We start from the raw sequence: 18,580 nt of genomic DNA, 5'->3' as shown, positions 1-18,580 counted from the left end.
CACCACAGGAGGCTGTATATGCAGTACTCCTTTGATAAAAATCTGGACCTCAGGGACTGAGGCCAATTCTTTGTGGAAGAATATTGATAGGGCCGAAATTTGAACCTTAATAGATCCCAATTTGAGACCCATAGACAATCCTGATTGCAGGAAATGTAGGAAAACGACCCAGTTGAAATTCCTCCATCGGAGCACTCCGCTGCTCGCACCACGCAACATATTTTCGCCAAATACGGCGATAATGCTTCGCGGTGACTTCCTTCCTTGCCTTTATCAAGGTAGGAATGACTTCTTCTGGAATGCCTTTTCCTTTTAGGATCTGGCATTCAACGCCATGCCGTCAAACGCAGCCGCGGTAAGTCTTGAAAAAGACAAGGACCCTGCTGAAGCAGGTCCCTTCTCAGAAGTAGAGGCCACGGATCGTCCGTGACCATCTCTTGAAGTTCCGGGTACCAAGTTCTTCTTGGCCAATCCGGAGCCACTAGTCTTACTCCTCTTTGCCGTATAATCCTCAATACCTTTGGTATGAGAGGCAGAGGAGGAAACACATATACCGACTGGTACACCCAAGGTGTTACCAGCTCGTCCACAGCTATTGCCTGCGGATCTCTTGACCTGGCGCAATACCTGTCCAGTGTTTTGTTGAGGCGAGACGCCATCATGTCCACCATTGGTTTTACCCAACGGTTTAATAGCATGTGGAAAACTTCTGGATGAAGTCCCCACTCTCCCGGGTGAAGGTCGTGTCTGCTGAGGAAGTCTGCTTCCCAGTTGTCCACGCCCGGGATGAATACTGCTGACAGTGCTATCACGTGATTCTCCGCCCAGCGAAGGATCCTGGCAGCTTCTGCCATTTCCCTCCTGCTTCTTGTGCCGCCCTGTCTGTTTACATGGGCGACTGCCGTGATGTTGTCCGACTGGATCAACACCGGTCTTCCTTGAAGCAGAGGTTCCGCCTGGCTTAGAGCATTGTAGATTGCTCTTAGTTCCAGAATGCTTATGTGAAGAGACTTTTTCAGGCTCGACCACACTCCCTGGAAATTTCTTCCCTGTGTGACTGCTCCCCAGCCTCTCAGGCTGGCATCCGTGGTCACCAGGATCCAATCCTGTATGCCGAATCTGCGGCCCTCCAATAGATGAGCCTCCTGCAACCACCACAGAAGGGATACCCTTGTCCTCGGCGACAGGGTTATCCGCAGGTGCATCTGAAGATGCGACCCTGACCATTTGTCCAACAGATCCCTTTGCATGGAATCTGCCGAAAGGGATTGCTTCGTAAGAAGCTACCATTTTTTCCCAGGACTCTTGTGCATTGATGTACAGACACCTTTCCTGGTTTTAGGAGGTTCCTGACCAGGTCAGATAACTCCTTGGCTTTTTCTTCGGGAAGAAAAACCTTTTTCTGAACTGTGTCCAGAATCATCCCCAGGAACAGCAGACGAGTTGTCGGCATTAATTGGGATTTTGGAATATTCAGAATCCATCCGTGCTGCTTTAGCACCTCTTGAGATAGTGCTAAACCCATCTCTAGCTGTTCTCTGGACCTTGCCCTTATTAGGAGATCGTCCAAGTATGGGATAATTAATACGCCTTTTCTTCGAAGAAGAAATATTATCTCGGCCATTACCTTTGTAAAGACCCGAGGTGCCGTGGACAAACCAAACGGCAGCGTCTGAAACTGATAGTGACAGTTTTGTACAACGAACCTGAGGTACCCCTGGTGTGAGGGGTAATTGGAACGTGGAGATACGCATCCTTGATGTCCAAGGATACCATAAAGTCCCCTTCTTCCAGGTTCGCTATCACTGCTCTGAGTGACTCCATCTTGAACTTGAACTTCTTTATGTATAGGTTCAAGGACTTCAGATTTAGAATAGGCCTTACCGAGCCATCCGGCTTCGGTACCACAAATAGAGTGGAATAATACCCCTTCCCTTGTTGTAGAAGAGGTACCTTGACTATCACCTGCTGAGAATACAGCTTGTGAATGGCTTCCAAAACCGTCTCCCTTTCTGAGGGGGACGTTGGTAAAGCAGACTTCAGGAAACGGCGAGGTGGCTCTGTCTCTAATTTCAACCTGTACCCCTGAGATATTATCTGCAGGATCCAGGGATTTACCTGCGAGTGAGCCCACTGCGCGCTGTAATTTTTGAGACGACCGCCTACCGCCCCCGAGTCCGCTTGCGAAGCCCCAGCGTCATGCTGAGGCTTTTGTAGAAGCCGGGGAGGGCTTCTGTTCCTGGGAAGGAGCTGCCTGTTGCTGTCTCTTCCCTCGTCCTCTGCCTCGTGGCAGATATGAATAGCCCTTTGCTCTCTTATTTTTAAAGGAACGAAAGGGCTGCGGTTGAAAGGTCGGTGCCTTTTTCTGTTGGGGAGTGACTTGAGGTAGAAAGGTGGATTTCCCGGCCGTAGCCGTGGCCACCAAATCCGATAGACCGACCTCAAATAACTCCTCTCGCATCGCCTGTCCACTGTCGTGTCCATAAAGCTCTTCTGGCCGAAATGGACATAGCACTTACCCGTGATGCCAGTGTGCAGATATCTCTCTGTGCATCACGCATATAAAGAAATGCATCCTTTATTTGTTCTAACGACAGTAAAATATTGTCCCTGTCCAGGGTATCAATATTTTCGATCAGGGACTCTGACCAAACTACCCCAGCACTGCACATCCAGGCAGTCGCAATAGCTGGTCGTAGTATAACACCTGCATGTGTGTATATACCTTTTTGGATATTTTCCATCCTCCTATCTGATGGATCTTTAAGTGCGTCCGTCTCAGGAGAGGATAACGCCACTTGTTTTGATAAGCGTGTTAGCGCTTTGTCCACCCTAGGAGGTGTTTCCCAGCGCTCCCTAACCTCTGGCGGGAAAGGGTATAAAGCCAATAACTTCTTTGAAATTAGCAGTTTTTTATCGGGGCACCCCACGCTTCATCACACACGTCATTTAATTCTTCTGATTCGGTAAAAACTACTGGTAGTTTTTTCACACCCCACATAATACCCTGTTTAGTGGTACCTGTAGTATCAGCTAAATGTAACATCTCCTTTATTGCCAAAATCATATAACGTGTGGCCCTACTGGAAAATACGGTTGATTCGTCACCTTCACCACCGGAATCAGTGCCTGTGTCTGGGTCTGTGTCGACCGACTGAGGCAAGGGACGTTTTACAGCCCCTGACGGTGTTTGAGGCGCCTGGACAGACACTAATTGAGTGTCCGGCCGCCTCATGTCGGCAAACGACTGCTTAAGCGAGTTGACGTTATCCCGTAATTCCACAAATAAAGGCATCCATTCTGGTGTCGACCCCCTAGGAGGTGACATCCTCATATTTGGCAATTGCTCCGCCTCCACACCAATAACGTCCTCATACATGTCGACACACACGTACCGACACACAGCAGACACACAGGGAATGCTCTATACGAAGACAGGACCCACTAGCCCTTTGGGGAGACAGAGGGAGAGTCTGCCAGCACACACCAAAAAGCGCTATATATGACAGGGATAGCCTTATGATTAAGTGCTCCCTTATAGCTGCTTTTATATTAATATATTGCCATTTATTCTGCCCCCCCTCTCTGGTATACCCTGTTTCTGTAGTGCAGTGCAGGGGAGAGACCTGGGAGCCTTCCTGACCAGCGGAGCTGTGACAGAAAATGGCGCCGTGTGCTGAGGAGATAGGCCCCGCCCCTTTTTCGGCGGGCTCGTCTCCCGCTATTTAGTACATTTAGGCAGGGGTAAATATCTCCATATAGCCTCTGGGGCTATATGTGAGGTATTTTTAGCCTTTTTAAAGGTTTTCATTTGCCTCCCAGGGCGCCCCCCCCCCAGCGCCCTGCACCCTCAGTGACTGCCGTGTGAAGTGTGCTGAGAGGAAAATGGCGCACAGCTGCAGTGCTGTGCGCTACCTTAAGAAGACTGCAGGAGTCTTCAGCCGCCGATTCTGGACCTCTTCTTGCTTCAGCATCTGTGAGGGGGCCGGCGGCGTGGCTCCGGTGACCATCCAGGCTGTACCTGTGATCGTCCCTCTGGAGCTTCATGTCCAGTAGCCAAGAAGCCAATCCATCCTGCACGCAGGTGAGTTCACTTCTTCTCCCCTCTGTCCCTCGTTGCAGTGATCCTGTTGCCAGCAGGAATCACTGTAAAATAAAAAACCTAAGCTAAACTCTCTAAGCAGCTCTTTATGAGAGCCACCTAGAATTGCACCCTTCTCGGCCGGGCACAAAAATCTAACTGGAGTCTGGAGGAGGGTCATAGGGGGAGGAGCCAGTACACACCACCTGACCTGTAAAAGCTTTACTTTTGTGCCCTGTCTCCTGCGGAGCCGCTATTCCCCATGGTCCTTTCAGGAACCCCAGCATCCACTTAGGACGATAGAGAAATCTCTTTAGCTTTTTGTTGAGGCGGGACGCCATCATGTCCACCTGTGGCCTTTCCCAACGGTTTACCAACAGTTGGAAGACTTCTGGATGAAGTCCCCACTCTCCCGGGTGTAGGTCGTGTCTGCTGAGGAAGTCTGCTTCCCAGTTGTCTACTCCCGGAATGAACACTGCTGACAGTGCTATGACGTGATTTTCCGCCCATCGGAGAATCCTTGTGGCTTCTGCCATCGCCATCCTGCTTCTTGTGCCGCCCTGTCGGTTTACATGGGCGACTGCCGTAATGTTGTCTGATTGGATCAGTACCGGCTGGTTTTGAAGCAGGGGCCTTGCCTGACTTAGGGCATTGTAAATGGCCCTCAGTTCCAGAATATTTATGTGTAGGGACGACTCCTGACTTGACCAAAGTCCCTGGAAATTTCTTCCCTGTGTGACTGCCCCCCAGCCTCGAAGGCTGGCATACGTGGTCACCAGGACCCAGTCCTGTATGCCGAATCTGCGGCCCTCTAGAAGATGAGCACTCTGCAGCCACCACAGTAGAGACACCCTGGTCGTTGGAGACAGGGTTATCAGTCGATGCATCTGAAGATGCGATCCCGACCACTTGTCCAAGAGGTCCCACTGGAAGGTCCTTGCATGGAACCTGCCAAATGGAATTGCTTCGTATGAAGCCACCATTTTTCCCAGGACTCGTGTGCAGTGATGCACCGATACCTGTTTTGGTTTCAGGAGGTCTCTGACTAGAGATGACAGCTCCTTGACTTTCTCCTGCGGGAGAAACACTTTTTTCTGTTCTGTGTCCAGAACCATCCCCAGGAACAGTAGGCGTGTGGAAGGAACCAGCTGTGACTTTGGAATGTTTAGAATCCAGCCGTGCTGCTGCAGCACTTCCCGAGATAGTGCTACTCCGACCAACAACTGCTCCTTGGACCTCGCCTTTATAAGGAGATCGTCCAAGTACGGGATAATTAAAACTCCCTTTTTTCGAAGGAGTATCATCATTTCTGCCATTACCTTGGTAAACACCCTCGGTGCCGTGGACAGTCCAAACGGCAGTGTCTGGAATTGGTAATGGCAATCCTGTACCACAAATCTGAGGTACTCCTGGTGAGGAAGGTAAATGGGGACATGCAGGTAAGCATCCTTGATGTCCAGGGATACCATGTAATCCCCCTCGTCCAGGCTTGCAATAACCGCCCTGAGCGATTCCATCTTGAACTTGAATCTTTTTATGTATGTGTTCAAGGATTTCAAATTTAAAATGGGTCTCACCGAACCGTCCGGTTTCGGTACCACAAACAGTGTGGAATAGTAACCCCGTCCTTGTTGAAGTAGGGGCACCTTGACTATCACCTGCTGGGAATACAGCTTGTGAATTGCCTCTAGCACAGCCTCCCTGCCTGAGGGAGTTGTCGGCAAGGCAGATTTGAGGAAACGGCGGGGGGGAGACGCCTCGAATTCCAGCTTGTACCCCTGAGATACTACTTGAAGGATCCAGGGATCCACCCGTGAGCGAACCCACTGATCGCTGAAATTTTTGAGGCGGCCCCCCACCGTACCTGGCTCCGCCTGTGGAGCCCCACCGTCATGCGGCGGATTTGGAAGAAGCGGGGAAGGACTTTTGTTCCTGGGAACCTGCTGTTTGTTGCAGCTTTTTTCCCCTACCTCTAGACAGAAAGGACCCGCCTTTTCCCCGCCTGTTTTTCTGGGGTCGAAAGGACTGTACCTGATAATACGGCGCTTTCTTAGGCTGTATGGGGACATGGGGCAAAAATGCTGACTTCCCAGCTGTTGCTGTGGAAACTAGGTCTGAGAGACCATCCCCGAATAACTCCTCACCCTTATAAGGCAAAACATCCATGTGCCTTTTTGAATCTGCATCCCCTGTCCACTGCTGAGTCCATAAGCCTCTCCTAGCAGAAATGGACAATGCACTTATTCTAGATGCCAGCCGGCAGATCTCCCTCTGTGCACCTCTCATGTATAAGACTGAGTCTTTTGTATGCTCTACGGTTAGCAATATAGTGTCCCTGTCTAGGGTGTCAATATTTTCCGACAGGGAATCTGACCATGCAGCAGCAGCACTGCACATCCACGCTGAAGCAATAGCTGGTCTCAGTATAACTCCAGTGTGTGTATATATAGACTTCAGGATAGCCTCCTGCTTTCTATCAGCAGGTTCCTTTAGGGCGGCCGTATCCAGAGACGGTAGTGCCACCTTTTTTGACAAACGTGTGAGCGCTTTATCCAACCTAGGTGGAGTTTCCCAACGTGACCTATCCTCTGGCGAGAAAGGGAACGCCATTAGTAATTTTTTTGAAATTACCAATTTTTTATCGGGGAAAGCCCACGCTTCTTCACACACTTCATTTAATTCTTCAGATGGGGGAAAAACTATTGGTAGTTTTTTCTCCCCAAACATAATACCCTTTTTTGAGGTACCTGGGTTTATATCAGAAATGTGTAATACCTCTTTCATTGCCTCAATCATGCAACGAATGGCCCTAGTGGACATTAAATGTGACTCTTCGTCGTCGACACTGGTATCAGTATCCGTGTCGACATCTGTGTCTGCCATCTGAGGTAGTGGGCGCTTTAGAGCCCCTGATGGCCTTTGAGTCGTCTGGCCAGGCACGAGCTGAGAAGCCGGCTGTCCCGCATTTGGCATGTCGTCAAATTTTTTTATGTAAGGAGTCGACACTTGCACGTAATTCCTTCCATAAGTCCATCCACTCAGGTGTCTGCCCCGCAGGGGGTGACATCACATTTATAGGCATCTGCTCTGCCTCCACATAAGCCTCCTCATCAAACATGTCGACACAGTCGTACAGACACACCGCACACACACAGGGAATGCTCTTAAAGGAGACAGGACCCCACAAAAGCCCTTTGGGGAGACAGAGAGAGTATGCCAGCACACACCAGAGCGCTATATAATGCAGGGACTAACTGAATTATGTCCCCTTATAGCTGCTATAAGTTATACTGCGCCTAAATTTAGTGCCCCCCCTCTCTTTTTTACCCTTTCAGTAGTGCAGACTGCAGGGGAGAGCCAGGGAGCTTCCTTCCAGCGGAACTGTGAGGGAGAAATGGCGCCAGTGTGCTGAGGGAAATGGCTCCGCCCCTTTTTCGGCGGACTTTTCTCCCGCTTTTTTATGGATTCTGGCAGGGGTAATTACCACATATATAGCCTCTGGGGCTATATATTGTTATTATTTTGCCAGCCAAGGTGTTTTTATTGCTGCTCAGGGCGCCCCCCCCCCCCCCCCAGCACCCTCAGTGACCGGAGTGTGAAGTGTGTATGAGGAGCAATGGCGCACAGCTGCAGTGCTGTGCGCTACCTTGGTGAAAACTGAAGTCTTCTGCCGCCGATTTTCCGGACCATCTTCATGCTTCTGGCTCTGTAAGGGGGACGGCGGCGCGGCTACGGGAACGAACACCAAGGACGGGTCCTGCGGTCGATCCCTCTGGAGCTAATGGTGTCCACTAGCCTAAGAAGCCCAAGCTAGCTGCAAGCAGGTAGGTTCGCTTCTTCTCCCCTTAGTCCCTCGTTGCAGTGAGCCTGTTGCCAGCAGGTCTCACTGTAAAATAAAAAACCTAACATATACTTTCTTTCTAGGAGCTCAGGAGAGCCCCTAGTGTGCATCCAGCTCGGCCGGGCACAGAAATCTAACTGAGGTCTGGAGGAGGGGCATAGAGGGAGGAGCCAGTGCACACCAGATAGTACCTAATCTTTCTTTTAGAGTGCCCAGTCTCCTGCGGAGCCCGTCTATTCCCCATGGTCCTTACGGAGTTCCCAGCATCCACTAGGACGTCAGAGAAATAAGATTTTACTCACCGGTAAATCTATTTCTCGTAGTCCGTAGTGGATGCTGGGGACTCCGTAAGGACCATGGGGAATAGACGGGCTCCGCAGGAGACTGGGCACTCTAAGAAAGATTTAGTACTACTGGTGTGCACTGGCTCCTCCCTCTATGCCCCTCCTCCAGACCTCAGTTAAGGAAACTGTGCCCGGAAGAGCTGACATTATAAGGAAAGGATTTTGGAATCCAGGGTAAGACTCATACCAGCCACACCGTATAACTTGTGATAAACTTACCCAGTCAACAGTATGAACAACAACAACAACAGAGCATCAACAATGGATGCCCACATAACATAACCCTTTATTAAGCAATAACTATGTACACGTATTGCAGAAAGTCCGCACTTGTGACGGGCGCCCAGCATCCACTACGGACTACGAGAAATAGATTTACCGGAGAGTAAAATCTTATTTTCTCTAACGTCCTAGTGGATGCTGGGGACTCCGTAAGGACCATGGGGATTATACCAAAGCTCCCAAACGGGCGGGAGAGTGCGGATGACTCTGCAGCACCGAATGGGCAAACACAAGGTCCTCCTCAGCCAGGGTATCAAACTTGTAGAACTTAGCAAATGTGTTTGTACCCGACCAAGTAGCTGCTTGGCAAAGCTGTAATGCCGAGACCCCTCGGGCAGCCGCCCAAGAAGAGACCACTTTCCTTGTGGAATGGGCTTTCACTGATCTTGGATGCGGCAAACCAGCCGCAGAATGAGCCTGCTGAATCGTGCTACAGATCCAGCGAGCAATGATTTGCTTTGAAGCAGGAGCACCCAGCTTGTTGGATGCATACAGGATAAACAGCGAGTCAGTCTTCCTGACTCCAGCCGTCCTGGCTACATAGATCTTCAAAGCCCTGACTACATCAAGCAACTTGGAATCCTCCAAGTCACGAGTAGCCGCAGGCACCACAATAGGTTGGTTCAAATGAAAAGATGACACCACCTTCGGCAGAAATTGCGGACGAGTCCGTAATTCTGCCCTGTCCATATGGAAAACCAGATAGGGGCTTTTACATGACAAAGCCGCCAATTCTGACACACGCCTAGCCGAAGCTAAGGCCAATAGCATGACCACCTTCCACGTGAGATACTTTTAGCTCCACGGTCTTAAGTGGCTCAAACCAGTGGGATTTCAGGAAACCCAACACCACGTTGAGATCCCATGGTGCCACTGGTGGCACAAAAGGGGGCTGAATATGCAGCACTCCCTTAACAAACGTCTGAACTTCAGGAAGAGAAGCCAGTCCCTTTTGAAAGAAAATGGATAGGGCCGAAATCTGGACCTTTATGGACCCCAACTTCAGGCCCATAGTCACTCCAAACTGTAGGAAGTGCAGGAACCGGCCCAGCTGGAATTCCTCTGTAGGGGCCTTCCTGGCCTCACACCAGGCAACATATTTTCGCCATATACGGTGATAGTGTCTTGCTGTCACGTCCTTCCTAGCCTTTATCAGCGTAGGAATAACTTCCTCCGGAATGCCCTTTTCCGCTAGGATCCTGCGTTCAACCGCCATGCCGTCAAACGCAGCCGCGTTAAGTCTTGGAACAGACAGGGCCCCTGTTGCAACCGATCCTGTCTGAGAGGCAGAGGCCATGGGTCCTCTGTGAGCATTTCTTGCAGTTCCGGGTACCAAGTCCTTCTTGGCCAATCCGGAACAATGAGTATTGTTCTCACTCCTCTTTTTCTTACGATTCTCAGCACCTTGGGTATGAGAGGAAGAGGAGGAAACACATAGACCGACTGGAACACCCACGGTGTTACCAGTGCGTCCACAGCTATCGCCTGAGGGTCTCTTGACCTGGCGCAATACCTTTGTAGCTTTTTGTTGAGGCGGGATGCCATCATGTCCACCTGTGGCAGTTCCCATCGATTTGTAATCTGAGTGAAGACTTCGTGATGAAGTCCCCACTCTCCCGGGTGGAGGTCGTGCCTGCTGAGGAAGTCTGCTTCCCAGTTGTCCACGCCCGGAATGAACAATGCTGACAGTGATTCTCCGCCCAACGAAGAATCCTGGTGGCTTCCGCCATCGCCACCCTGCTTGTTGTGCCGCCCTGGCGGTTTACATGAGCCACTGCGGTGATGTTGTCTGACTGAATCAGCACCGGTTGGTTGCGAAGCAGAGGCTCCGCTTGACTCAGGGCGTTGTATATGGCCCTTAGTTCCAGGATATTTATGTGCAGACAAGCCTCCTGACTTGACCACAACCCTTGGAAGTTTCTTCCCTGAGTGACTGCCCCCCACCCTCGGAGGCTCGCATCCGTGGTCACTAGGACCCAGTCCTGTATGCCGTACCTGCGGCCCTCGAGAAGGTGAGCACTCTGTAGCCACCACAGAAGAGACACCCTGGCACTCTGGGACAGGGTGATCAGCCGATGCATCTGAAGATGCGATCCGGACCACTTGTCCAACAGATCCCACTGAAAGATCCTCGCATGGAGCCTGCCGAAGGGAATGGCTTCGTATGATGCCACCATCTTTCCCAGGACTCGCGTGCAGCGATGCACCGACACCTGTTTCGGTTTTAAGAGGTCTCTGACTAGAGTCACGAGCTCTTGAGCCTTCTCCGCCGGGAGAAACACCTTCTTCTGGTCCGTGTCCAGAATCATGCCCAGAAAAGGCAAACGCGTTGTAGGAATCAGCTGCGACTTTGGGATATTCAGAATCCAGCCGTGCTGTTGCAACACTTCCTGAGAGTGTGCTACGCTGATCAGCAACTGCTCTCTGGACCTCGCCTTTATGAGGAGATCGTCCAAGTATGGGATAATTGTGACTCCTTGCTTTCGAAGGAGCACCATCATTTCTGCCATTACCTTGGTAAATATTCTCAGTGCCGTGGAGAGCCCAAACGGCAACGTCTGGAATTGGTAATGACAGTCCGGTACCACAAATCTGAGGTACTCCTGATGAGGTGGATAAATGGGGACATGCAAGTAAGCATCCTTGATGTCCAGAGACACCATAAAATCCCCCTCTTCCAGGTTTGCAATGACCGCTCTGAGCGATTCCATTTTGAACTCGAATCTTTTCAGATAAATGTTCCGGGGCTTTAAATTCAATATGGGTCTGACGAACCTTCCGGTTTCGGTACCACAAATATTGTGGAATAGTATCCTCTTCCTTGTTGAAGGAGGGGAACCTTTACCACCACCTGCTGGAGATATAACTTGTGAATTGCCGCTAACACTACTTCCCGTTCCATGGGGGAAGCTGGCAGGGCCGATTTGAGGTAACGGTGAGGGGGCATCACTTCGAATTCCAGCTTGTATCCCTGAGACACAATCTGTATAGCCCAGGGATCCACCTGTGAGCGAACCCACTGGTGGCTGAAATTTCGGAGACGCGCCCCCACCGCTCCTGGCTCCTGTGGAGCCCCAGCGTCATGCGGTGGATTTAGTGGAAGCCGGAGAGGACTTCTGTTCCTGGGAACTAGCTGTATGGTGCAGCTTCTTTCCTCTACCCCTGCCTCTGGCAAGAAAGGACGCACCTCGGACTTTCTTGCCTCTTTGTGAACGAAAGGACTGCATTTGGTAATATGGTGCTTTCTTAGGCTGTGAGGGAATATATGGCAAAAAATTTGACTTCCCAGCCGTAGCTGTGGAAACTAGGTCCGAGAGGCCGTCCCCAAACAATTCCTCACCCTTGTAAGGTAAAACCTCCATGTGCTTTTTTGAGTCGGCATCACCTGTCCATTGCCGAGTCCACAGGACCCTTCTGGCAGAAATTGACATTGCATTTATTCTAGAGCCCAGTAGGCAAATGTCCCTCTGGGCATCCCTCATATATAGGACAGCGTCTTTTATATGCCCCAGGGTCAGTAAAATGGTATCCTTGTCTAAGGTATCCATTTCCTCAGACAGATTATCTGTCCATGCTGCTACAGCACTACACATCCAGGCCGACGCAATTGCCGGCCTCAGTAGAGTACCTGAATGTGTATAAACAGACTTCAGGATACTTTCCTGCTTCCCATCTGCAGGATCCTTTAGGGCGGCCGTATCCTGACACGGCAGGGCCACCTTCTTAGATAAGCGTGTCAGAGCTTTATCTACCCTAGGGGAGGATTCCCAGCGCACCCTGTCCGTTGGCGGGAAAGGGTACGCCATAAGTAACCTTTTGGAAATCAGCACTTTCCTATCGGGGGAATCCCACGCTTTTTCACATAATTCATTTAACTCATGTGAAGGGGGAAAAGTCACCTCTTGCTTTTTCTCCCCATACATATAAACCCTCGTCAGGGACAGGGTTTACCTCTGATATGTGCAAAACATCCTTCATTGCTATAATCATGTAGCTGATGGCTTTAGCCATTTTAGGCTGCAATTTTGCATCATCCTCATCGACACTGGAGTCAGAATCCGTGGCGATATCTGTGTCAACAATTTTGGATAGTGGGCGCTTCCGAGACCCTGACGGCCTTTGCGCTGTAGGATCAGGCATGGGCTGAGACCCCGACTGTCCCAAGGCATCAGCTTTATCCAACCTTTTATGCAAGGAATTTACATTATCATTTAACACCTTCCACATATCCATCCAATCAGGTGTCGGCGCCGTCAGCGGAGACACGTCATTCATCTGCACTTGCTCTGCCTCCACATAGCCCTCTTCGTCAAACATGTCGACACACGTGTACCAACACACCACACACACGGGATGCTCTATATGAGGACAGGAACCCCACAAGGCCTTTTGGAGAGACAGAGAGAGAGAGAGAGTATGCCAGCACACGCCCCAGCGCTATATGACCCAGGAATCACACAGTAACTTAGTGTTTACCCAGTAGATGCTGTATATATGATTAATACGCTAAATGTATGTGCCCCCCCTCTCTTTTAACCCTTTCTACCGTGAGTCTGCAGGGGAGAGCCTGGGGAGCTTCCTCTAGGCGGAGCTGTGGAGAGAAAATGGCGCTGGTGAGTGCTGAGGAAGAAGGCCCCGCCCCCTCAGCGGCGGGCTTCTGTCCCGCGTTTTGTGTGAAATTAATGGCGGGGGCTCATGCATATAACAGTGTCCAACTGTATATATGCTGCTTTTGCCAGAAGGTACTTAATTGCTGCCCAGGACGCCCCCCCCCTGCACCTACAGTGACCGGAGTGTGTGGGCGCAATGGCGCACAGCTGCAGTGCTGTGCGCTACCTCATATGAAGACAGGAGTCTTCTGCCGCCGATTTTGACGTCTTCTTGCTTCAACCCGCCGGCTTCTGTCTTCTGGCTCTGCGAGGGGGACGGCGGCGCGGCTCCGGGAACGGACGACCAAGGTTAGGTTCCTGTGTTCGATCCCTCTGGAGCTAATGGTGTCCAGTAGCCTAAGAAGCGCAACCTAGCTGCAGTTAGTAGGTTTGCTTCTCTCCCCTCAGTCCCACGTAGCAGATAGTCTGTTGCCAGCAGAAGCTCTCTGAAAATAAAAAACCTAACTAAACTACTTTCTTATTTAGCAAGCTCAGGAGAGCTCACTAAAATGCACCCAGCTCTGTCCGGGCACAGATTCTAACTGAGGTCTGGAGGAGGGGCATAGAGGGAGGAGCCAGTGCACACCAGTAGTACTAAATCTTTCTTAGAGTGCCCAGTCTCCTGCGGAGCCCGTCTATTCCCCATGGTCCTTACGGAGTACCCAGCATCCACTAGGACGTTAGAGAAAAGGTTTTTTTGGGGAGTCCGTTTACATCATTGTCCCATATAAATCATTAAATGGATGCCCACCCAGACTTCTATGCATGGATATATTAATGTCATACTATAGCATGGTATCTCACTCCAAAAGGAAGCCTTCCCATGTGCCCTGAATCTTTTGGAAAGAAAAGGTTTTTGCTAGACTTGTCCACATTGTTCGCATATTATTCTGCAAGATATAATTAGAGTGCTTCCTATCAAGGGAGAAGCTTGTTTTTCTGAAAAGATGTGGTCCTTTGTGGCCTGAATACAGCACCATCTGCAGTTCTAAGTGATACCTGTTTATCAGATAATCAGGTTTTAGAAGAACAGATCTGTGAAATTAGTAAGCTATATCATTTTAGAACATAGCTAAAGCACAAGTTACCACCATCAGACATCAACTACATTCACTGATTACTGCTGTCTTTCAGAACTTGAATCTATCTGCAGGAACTTACGGGCCCTACACACATAGCGATGTGCCGCCAAGGTGCCCGACCCGGAGGCGGTGACAGGGGGAGTGAAGTTTCTTCACTCCACCCCTCCCCCGTCACCCGGCGGGGCCACGCATCATTCATCGTTGGTGCCTACACACTGAAAGATATGAACGATATCTCGTTCCTTTATGAACAAGATCGTTCCTATCTTTCAGTAGTATCTGCCAGTGTGTAGGGCCTATTACATTAGCTTTCCGGTTTCTACAATGTTTGCAGCCTGCCTCCTCTCGCCAGTTTTAATACCCTGATAACTGTGCTGTAGTTCTTAAGGTTTACAGAAAAAAAATTATCACCATGATTGATATATTAAAACATTTCCATAAACTGCAAATAATTATTCTAACCAAGACATTAGGGTCGATTCAATTCAGCAAGTTGAATAGCGCCAGGAATTAGCTCCCGAAGCTATTCAATTCAGCTAAAGTTAAGTCGGAGAATGCCCGTTCTTGCCGACTTAACAGGCAGTTTTGTCGGAAGAACGAGCATTCTCCGACTTTACTACCCGCGGCGATGCTGATTCCCGACAGAATCAGCCACACGCCGGCCGTGCGGCAGCTCTTTTGTCGGTTTTCTTCTCTCACCCCCCGGGGCTGAGAGAAGAATTCCCGACAATTGAGGGTAACTAGTCGCTGTATTGAATAGCGCCGGGAGCTAATTCCCGGCGCCATTCAACTGTTGCTGAATTGAATCGACCCCATTAAATCAACCTCAGTTCTCCTACAAAAGAGGATCGTCAAAAAAAAAAAAAAAAGAACTAATTTATGCAAGTAGGAAAATAAAAGCTTGCAAATGGGATATGCAAACCACTGTAAAGGCTTGTTATCAATAAAATGTAACTATCTATAGCATATCGATCAGACACTAAAATAAACCTCACTTTCACTGCATATTTTACAGTAGTTATTAGATTTAGATTTCTTTTCTACAGTCTATTTGTACCACACACAAGGAACATACTGTATGTGCAAACAAGTCGTTTAAAAAAAGAAAAAAAATGTGAATTCTGAGGTCATACAAGTATTATACTATGGGGGAATTAAAAGTGTACTTTTAATGTATAGAAAAGAATGTTTTAAAAAGCACACCTCATCTTAATAAAGAAATATAAGGGCATTTACAAAGATTTTCTTTAAAATTCTGACATCTTGGGGGGTATTTATCAAAGCTCAGAGAGAAAGTATTAGCTAATCAGCTAACAATTTACAGGCTGTGACTGAAAATTACAGGTATACCTCTTTTCACTGAAGTCCCGTGTCAGACCCAGGACAGCCCATTTCCACCCTGGCACCAATCAGGGTTACTCCAGTATGGGCGCTGTTCACACTTGTGCAGTGCCAGCGCTTTGAGATTACATTATCTCCTTGGGACAGGACAGTGGCTCTCCTCATCCTGTAAACAGGTCCCAGCTCGGACAACCCGGGTTACCTGTCTACACTACAGCTCAGCCAGGACCATCCCGGGTAAAACCCGGCTAGGTATCCAGTAAGTATTCCCAGGTGGACCCTTTTCCACTGACACAATGACCCGATATTTTCAGGTCAGTGGTAATGGGGTATTAGAAGCTGACTGGTTTGTATTTTATCTTTCACAATTTTAAATCTCTCCAAGCTTTGATAAATTCCTCCCCTAAACCTACAAGCACTACTTTAGATTGCAAGTTAAGATACATATTTTATTATACGAGATTAAGCTGTTGTTTAAAAGCTTGGAAGGATGATACATTATCAGCGCAACTTTAAGTTCTGTTTGTTACAGTTGTTGTTAAAGGAGTATGAATAAAAAGGTGTCCAGAATAAATGATTACCTCACAGATTATCCAATTTTACCAGAGGTGCATGCACTCACTCGAGCACAAGGGAACACATTCTATCAAACATACTAACTTCTGTGCACAGATCACAAACATGCAAAGCTGATGTGGTCTGAAGATGTGCGAGGACCAGTGGACTGAACTATAAAGATATTAATGACAGGACTCTGAGGACATGAACAAAACAACCCTGTCTGAGGTACAAGTAGGCCTGACAGAGAACATTTAAAGCTCTTAGATAAACCATAGCAAGGGCAAAAAGTATTCCTATATATGAGCACGTCTTGCTGAAATGTTAAAATGATCTAATAAAAGTCACCCACAACATATAATTAGGTTTCTTTTAGCGACTGTCACGGTTATGAGTTACTGACAGGCAAAGATACACAGCCAAGAATATTAACCATAAGCCGTGTGGTCAGCAGGGAACCTCTACTACAGCCATGAGTAATATTCAGAGAACAAAACATGAGCAAAGTATTAAGAAAAATAAAATCTTACGGCAACAACTATACAGATGCATCAAATCTATTAGAGCTACCTTCCTCCTTCGGCTGCCAACAGGCCAGTACTGAGCAGCCTGCATAAGCAACCGGGCCAAGGTTGCCAGTAATAGGGCATCAGTAGAACATGTATTTCCCAGACACTGTGGCAGCCCTGCTCCAACCCCAACTGCGCGCAGTAGCACCCCCATAGTACATACGGCCACTCTACCACTCCATTGGGTTCTGCCAATAACAAGTGTAAGTGCTGCAGGATTTGGAAGCTCCCCAGGAAAAACTCCAGCCTGTGCGCCATCTGCTAGCACGCACCTGCTCCCATGTACTCAGGGTCTCCCTGCGGCTACACAGGCGCTGTGTGGGCGCAATTACTGCGACATGACTGCGCTAGCGCACTACAGCCAGGAATAAGCGCTGTGCCCGGTATCAGTGATAGCGCCCTCGCCCCCTGCCCTCCGTACCAACGCGCCCAGCGAACGTGAGCCATACCGGTCATCATTCCATCTCCCTGTGTGCCCGGCTCCCGCCGCCCGAGGTCAGGCCCCGAACCTTCCGCTCGGCCATCTTTAATACTCTGACACGAAAGACAGTCTGGGCGGCCTCACATTGCACACACGGAGCACGATGCGAAGCTTGCACATCCCGCATCTGCAGCGGCTACTCCGGGTGAAGCGGGGCGCCGCAGCGCGGCCTACTGCTTACCTACAGCGGAAGCTGCGCAGCCCGGGCGGCTCCTGCTGCTTACACCGCCCTCTCAGGGAACCGGACGACAAATGTCGGGTCTCGGTGGGGCGTAGAGCGGGTCCCTCTGTCACGGCGCCGCCTGGGCTCGGCTCATGCACACTGTGTTTTCGCGCTCGTCTTCTCCCCTCTGTTTCTCAGTAACAGCGCCTCCGACACAAAATGGCGGCGGAGGAGGAAATGGTACACAAGCCAGCCTCCATGTTACACACAGTCACACCCCCGGCCTCATCTCACACTGGCAGCAGCACACTGACTGACTGCACAGCAGGGCCGCCTTTCTCTCTGTAATGGTCTTGATTCAGTTCTCAAGGTCTTCTTTCCATGCAAAATGTGATTATTGCACTGCTGTCAGTACAAAATCGAAGATAATTGGAAATTCCGCATTCCTTGCTGAACTGTCACCAGCGGGTGTCCTTCTAGTGCAATGCATTTCTGCGGAAACTGCAGATTTATTTCACATATTGCTTGGTCAACAGTGACCCCAGTTGCCAAGTCAGCTCGATGTTCTTGATTCTTAGGATGTTTTTTTAATTTGTTGAAAGAATATACCTGTTGTGCGTCATGAATAGTCCATTTGTTTTTGATAATGCATGCATAATATAGTTTTCAAAATATTGCATTACTTGGTAGTTAATTTAAGGGATTTGGTATATTGCTGTATGTCAACGTTGACCATGTTGACAGTAATGACATATCAACATGGTCTTAATGTCAACAATGTAGTCTTGAGGTAAGTTTAACCCAAATAGTAACACGAATGCTGATGTCCACATTTTCACTATGTCGTTCTAAATCTGTTCATGTAAATATTTCACAGACATGTCCCATCCGTTTCAGTGGTATATCTCACCCTGTTACTGCGTTTTCATATGCAGTTGTAAAGACGGGTGGCACTTGATATGCCGGTTGTCGGGATGCCGGTGCCAGAATCCCGTGAGCCAGCATAATGACAACTATATTCCCTCTAGGGGTGTCCACCCCTATAGGGAGAATAAATGACCGTGCCCGCAGTGTGGCGAGCGCAGCAAGCCTGCAAGGGGCTCTTTTGCACTCGCCTTGCTGCCGGTATACCGGCGGTCGGGAGCCCCGGCTCCGGTATGCTGGCGCAGGGATCCCAAGCGCCGGCATA

At 49.4% G+C, this 18,580-nt stretch overlaps 1 protein-coding gene across 4 annotated transcripts in view; it reads right to left on the bottom strand.

The window, feature by feature from the left end:
- Positions 1 to 17,752, bottom strand: part of WTAP (WT1 associated protein) — a 183,310-nt gene extending 165,558 nt beyond the window's left edge. The window contains exon 1 of one of the 4 annotated variants that reach the window (XM_063917824.1): positions 17,410 to 17,752. Coding sequence is in view for 1 of the 4 variants with exons in the window: in XM_063917823.1 (XP_063773893.1) it covers positions 16,749 to 16,901 (153 nt within the window). In the remaining 3 variants the exon portion in view is untranslated. Of the gene's footprint in view, positions 1 to 16,748; positions 16,917 to 17,196; positions 17,260 to 17,409 lie in introns of those variants that run through there. The other 3 variants (XM_063917825.1, XM_063917826.1, XM_063917823.1) reach the window with 3 other exon arrangements.
- Positions 17,753 to 18,580: the final 828 nt, after the last annotated feature.

Source organism: Pseudophryne corroboree, chromosome 4, assembly GCF_028390025.1.
Source record: "Pseudophryne corroboree isolate aPseCor3 chromosome 4, aPseCor3.hap2, whole genome shotgun sequence".
NCBI lineage: Eukaryota > Metazoa > Chordata > Amphibia > Anura > Myobatrachidae > Pseudophryne > Pseudophryne corroboree.
Note: the sequence above shows the minus strand (reverse complement) of the source record. Positions and strands in the feature narration are given on the sequence as shown.